Genomic DNA, 6,000 nt, shown 5'->3' on the forward strand with positions numbered 1-6,000 from the left:
TTTGAGGACAGGAGACTGATAAGGCATCCAGGCCTCAGCTAAGAGGAGAGAGGACACCTGTGAGCATCATGGGCACCTGTCCTGAGAGGCAGACCCTGTACACCTGCTGCAGCTCTGACAGTAATTCGGTGCAGACAAGGGGAGGGCAGGAGAGGTGGAGGAAGGGATACGGGAAACCAGGCCTGGACTCCAGCCTGCCACCAGCCAGCGGGGCAGCGGAGCCAGAGGCCTGGACCCCTCGGGGCGCTTTCCCCCACCCGCAGGCAGGGGCCGTGGGAGCACAGGTTCCCAAGGGCCTCCAGACCCTGTCCGGGCTCTGGCTTGCCAGTGTGCTGCCAGTGTGGAGTCGGAGACTGCGTCTGTAACCTGCACACAACCCGCACTCCCTGACCAAAGGGCCACTGTAGGGGTTAGTGAACTACGGCCCTGGAAGCTCTCCGCAGAGGCCTAGCACACAGCCAACACCCAACAGCATCGGCCTTCCACTCGGGTCCAGGGAGGCAGGAGAGACATCCGTGTAGGCCCAGTGGAGTCAGTTTAGAGTCTTCCCATCCTTTCTAAGACCCAGTTGGCGGGTGCCCATGGGGGTAGCGCTTGTGGGGAAGTCTTGGGTCCCTTCCCTGGAGTGTGAGAATGGGGTAGTGTGGGAAGCTGGCCTCGGGAGGGGGGTCTCTGGTGCAGTCAGTGCTCGGGCCCATTGGCCTGCTGTGTCCTTGTTAGCACCCTGTCTTCTCCTGCTGTCCCCCTGGAACCTATGCTCATACTTGGCTTGCCACGGTTAGGAGCCGGTGGCAAGAGTCTGGTTGTCTGGGTGCAGCCTCTGGGCAGGTGGCCCTGGCTTCAACCACCGTTGGTCTTGTAACCTATCTGAGCCTCAGTTTCCTCATCTGCAATGGGGAGTGATACAGGACCTGTAGTTCAGGTTGCCGCGAGGATGAAATGGGATAACACCAAGACCAACGCCTACACTCAATGCTCAAGACAGGTCCGCGTTCCGTGACCTACTTCCCCTCTTGCCTGGTCAGAGGGAACTTTCTGCAAGTCCACGGATGCTACCTGGGAGGTGCAGGGGGACAACCTGTCCCCCGCTGTGCCCTGGCACTGCCCTGTTAGACAGCAGGCCTGCAGGGTGACGGCCTTCTTCAGACAAGGTCAAGAAGTCTGTTTTAAAAAAGAGCCTTCAGCAAGTGGCTGGTTCCCCGGTCGTTAAGACAACTGGGGCATTGAGCAATATCCCAGAGCTGGGAGGGGGGTGGAGGGTTGATGGCGGCAGAGAGGCCAACATGGGTGGGGGACGCCACGCAGTGCTGAGGTGGGGAGAGAAGAAGCTGTCCCTGTAGGTGATGGTCACTTTCTCTGCTCTCAGGGCCCGCAGTGCAACTTCTGGGGGAACAGAAAGCTCTTTCTTGAGCGAACACACCCCATATCCTGGCTCCCTGAATGAGGGCTTCCAAAAAGGCCTTGCCTACGGCTCTGGAAGGGTCCCCTCTTGCCACATCTGTTCTCCCAGGAGGGTTTCCAAGCTGGGCATCCTTGTCCTGCACCTGAGCTGACCAGTGGGAGCCCCGAGCTTCTGCCCTGGAGGGCCCCCCTCCTCCTGGCCCCTGGCCCCACCGATCCAGGGGGGCAGCCCCAACCGGGGAGCAGGCCTCAGCTGCCCTGGGGGAGCTCCCGGGGCTGGAACACGGGAGCTCCGAGGCCCAGCGGGCCCATCGCGGGCCTCGGCCGGACCCCTGGGCAAATCTAGGGGACACGCCAGAGGGGTCCACGCCTCCCAGGACACAGGACAGCCTGGCCCCCAACCCCAGGCCCAGCACTTACAGCACACACAGCGCGTAGGCCCTGGAGATGGACTCGCTGGCGCGCACGAGGAAGCTCCCGTCCTTGCCCGTCCTGGACAGCAGCTCCTCGGCCTTGGAGCGGGTGATGTTGCCGTGGTTCCAGCAGGGGACCATGGCGGGCCTCGGGGGGCCACCCGGCGCCCCGCGCCCCGCGCCTCCGAGGGGAGCCTCCGAGGGGAGCCTCCGAGGGGAGCCGAGGCCCCCGCGCCGCACCCCGCGCCGCGCCCCCCGCCGCCCGCTGCAGCCACGGCCCGGCCCGGCCACTTCCTGCTCCGGAGCTCGGCGAGGGAGAGGAAGCCGGCGGCCCCGAGAACTTCCTCCTTGCGAGAGCGCGGGGAGGCTGCTCCACCTTCCCACCCCGCCCCGGGCCTCCCGGGGGCGTCGCCACGCGGGGGGCGGGGGGGGGGGGTGCCCAGGGCGCCCCAGGTGGCAGGGGTGCGGGAGGCCCGGAGCCACGGTCCCCCCGCCTGGTCCCTGCTCCGTGGGGCCTACCCTGGCCCAGGGCTTCTCGCTGGGCCACGGCCCGCCCGACCCAGAGCCCTGCAAAATTGGGGGCCGGGGGGCACCGACCAGTCCAGTCCCCTCCCCATGTGAGAGGCTCGGGGGCACCACACAGCCCTGGGTGCTGGGAGACCTTGCGTGACACCGCCTGAGGGCTCCGGGCGACGAGGACCCAGGTGACACCTCTGTGGCATGACACCTTTACACTCATCCCCCCCCCGCCCCAGCACCCCGAGGCCTGTGGGTGAAGGAGCCCTGCTCTCCATGGCAGCCCAGCTGCGTGACACCGGAAGGGTGTGGAGGGCTGGGGACAGGGACATGGCGCAGGGGGAATGCAGGCTGGGTTTTCACCTCTGGGTCTTTCCCAGACACAGGCTGGCCACCCGGTAGAGGATAAAGAGCGTTGTCTTCAGTGTCCTCTGTCTCAACGGGTTTGGGGCGGCCAGCAGGGCTGCGGCCCTTCCCAGGCCAGGTGTGGCTGCACTTGTTGGTGGCTCAAAGGACAGTTGCCTCCATGGGGCCACCATCCCGGACCAGCAGGTTCTGAGGGCTCCGAAGAGGATACCCACTCTTGGAGTGCACCCAGTTCTTGGGTCAGGCCCACCAGGGTGACGGGGGCACTGCTGACCTACTGCACAAGGGGTGGTGGCTCCCAATCCCACACCCAGGCCTCGCGCCCCAAGACCTGACAAGAGACCTCCCTCCAGAGGCCCAGCTCAGTGAGCCTCCATCTGAATCCCACAGCTCTTCATCTACATCTGAGCTGCAGGAGCTGACCAGGCTTCTCTCTCTGAGCCCCGGGTTCCTCTTCTCTACCTTGAAGAACGTAGACCTTAAGGGAGCTCACGTGTGCTGAGGAGCCCGCAGCACCTCCCACCCGCTGGGACACACACACACACACACACACACACACACACACGCAGCAGGTGATTCTGAACAAGCACATCCTGATTCTGAGGCCCAGAGTGTGGCCCCTCGGCTCCAAGTGAAGTTCCTTTTGGACGTTTCAGAAACAGTGAACTCCCCCCCAGTCCTCACTCCCACCTCCCCAAGCCACCCTGTGCTTCCTCTCCCCTGACCACTGCCCCTCCCCCGCTCCTCCTACTGGACCAGTGACTCAACTCCCAAACCCTCAGAACATAGGAAGTGTAGGAAGTGAGGGTCCTCTGGGCCGGCCCTGAGCTAGACATGGGGAAATGATGGGGACAAGAGCTGGCCTCCACACTCCAGCCTTCCGGAAGCCAGCTGGATGCTCCCGTCACCCACTTAGTACCCTTCTCACCTCCCTGCTGACCTCCACTAACCCCCTCATTGGTCTCAGCCTCCAAGCCCCCTGGTCTCTCTGGGGCCCGTCAGGAGGATCCATCTGCAACTCTGGCCCCTTAGTACCTTGACCAGCTCATCCCTAGAGACCCTCCACCACATCCAAGACTCTTGCTCTTATAACTGCCTTCCTGCCACACTCTCCTGCTTCCCACCCTCCCTCTTTCAGGCCTCTATCCCCACCAAGTCCTGCTTCTCAGCAGAGTTGGGTGGCCAGTGGGACTGCCCTCACCCTTTGACTCCACCGTGATTTCCCTTGGACACACACGACCCATATATGACACACACATTTCCCTAACTGTTAGGGCCCATCCCATCTCTACTTCCATCTAACCTGGTTACTTGAGCCATCTGACATGGTCAGCTTCCTGGTCCCCCACTCTTCTTCTCCCCATGTTTGGAAAATGGCAAAATTTTTTCATATTTATTAATTTATTTGAGAGAGAGAGAGAGTCCTAGGCAGACTCCATGCTGAGCACAGAGCCCTATGCAGTGTTCATTCTCACCACCCTGAGATCAAGACCCAAGCTGAGATCAAGAAGGTTAAACAACTGAGCCCCCCAGGGAACCCTGGAAAACTGCAACATTTAGATCAGGACTGTCCTTATGGTGGGTGGGTGGGACCTGGTAAACATTTTTTGTAGGGCCCCTGTCTACATACACGATGTACTAAAATTTATATTATAAAATTCACGGACCCGTGTGAGGTATGGTGATCTATCAGTGAAGATTAGAATAATGATAGACAAGAGGTAATTATGAATATGTTCAGTGTCCAATCAGTGCACTAGAAGAGTCTTCGTGATGTCCAGGCTCTTGCTTCTCGTTCAGATCCCGTTTTTTATTGTCTTATGTTCATGGAAGCCCTTGCTGCTGTACCTCAGGGCTTCCCATGGCCCACCAGCCTGGGCAGATAGATAGGTGTCACCCACTGATTCCTTTTTTTTTTTAAAGATTTTATTTATTCATTCATGAGAGACAGAGAGAGAGAGAGACAGAGAGAGACAAAGAGAGAGAGAGAGAGGCAGAGACACAAGCAGAGGGAGAAGCAGGCTCCTCACAGGGAGCCCGATGTGGGACTCGGTCCCGGGACCCCAGGATCATGCCCTTAGCCAAAGGCAGACCCTCAACCGCTGAGCCACCCAGGCGTCCCTCACTCACTGATTCCTATTGGAGGATGAGGGAGGGCAAGTGTTTACCCACTGAGTTACCAAAAGCAAAGGGGGCTGTGATAGTTTTCTGTGCAACTTGGCTAGGCCACAGTACATAGATATTTGGTTAAACATTATTCTAGATGTCCCTGTGGAGATATTTTAATTTATTTTTATTTTTTAAAGATTTTATTTATTTATTCATGAGAGACAGAGAGAGGCACAGATACAGGCAGAGGGGGAAAGCAGGCTCCATGCAGGGAGCCTGACATGGGACTCGATCCCAGGTTTCCAGGATCACACCCTAGGCTGAAGGCAGCGCCAAACCACTGAGCCACCCAGGTTGCCCCTATTTTTAGATGAGATTAGTATTTAAATCAGTAAACTCTGAGTAAAGCAGATTATTATCCATATTGCAGGTGGGCCTCGTACAATTAGTTGAAGGCCATGATAGAAAAGACGGAGGTGGGGGCACCTGGGTGGCTCAGTGGTTGAGCATCTGCCTTCTGCTTAGGTCTTGATCCTGGGGTTCTGGGAGCAAGTCCCACATTGGTTGGGCTCCCCTGGGGGAGCCTGCTTCTCCCTCTGCCTGTGTCTCTGCCTCGCTCTGTCTCTCATGAATAAACAAATAAGATCTTCAAAAAAAAAAGAAAGAAAAGGAAAGACATGGGTGCCCCCAGAATAGGGAATTTTGTCATCAGACTGCCTTCAGCTTGGACTGCAGCCTCAGTGCCTCCCTGGGTCTCCAGCCTGCCACCAGCCCACCCTGCCGGTTTTGGACTTGCCAGTTTCCACGATCACAGGAGACAATTCCGTACAAAATAAACCTCTCACACATACACACACGTACACACATCCTGTCGGCACTGTCCTCTGGAGGACCCCGACTAACACAGAAGGAAATCTTCGAAAGCCGCTAGCTGGCTGGTGTCATCAGGAGAGAATGTCCCCTGCCCCCAGAGCTGATAAAAGGGCATCTTGGGCTGAAGACGGGGATGGAGAGGCCCCTCACAGAGACCGGGGTGGGGCCAGGAGGCCCGAGCCTCCTGTGATTCAGCAGCATTGCTCCCAGTGTCCGGCGGCCCAGGGCAGGTGGGTCGGCCTCCATCTCTTCTGTCCTGAGAACTTACCTGCCCCCCCGGTGGCCCTTCCCAAATCTAAGGTCAAGAACACTTATTATTGAG

At 58.8% G+C, this 6,000-nt stretch overlaps 1 protein-coding gene across 1 annotated transcript in view; it reads right to left on the bottom strand.

Moving 5' to 3' along the window:
• The window catches only part of INPP5D (inositol polyphosphate-5-phosphatase D), a 119,307-nt gene extending 117,171 nt beyond the window's left edge, over positions 1–2,136 (bottom strand). Inside the window, exon 1 of the mRNA XM_041766928.1 lies at positions 1,822–2,136. Coding sequence (XP_041622862.1) covers positions 1,822–1,955 — 134 coding nt within the window. The 5' untranslated portion in view covers positions 1,956–2,136. The remainder of the gene's footprint in view (positions 1–1,821) is intronic.
• Between the last annotated feature and the right edge of the window lie 3,864 nt (positions 2,137–6,000).

The sequence above is a fragment of the Vulpes lagopus genome, chromosome 8, assembly GCF_018345385.1.
Source record: "Vulpes lagopus strain Blue_001 chromosome 8, ASM1834538v1, whole genome shotgun sequence".
Classification (NCBI taxonomy): domain Eukaryota; kingdom Metazoa; phylum Chordata; class Mammalia; order Carnivora; family Canidae; genus Vulpes; species Vulpes lagopus.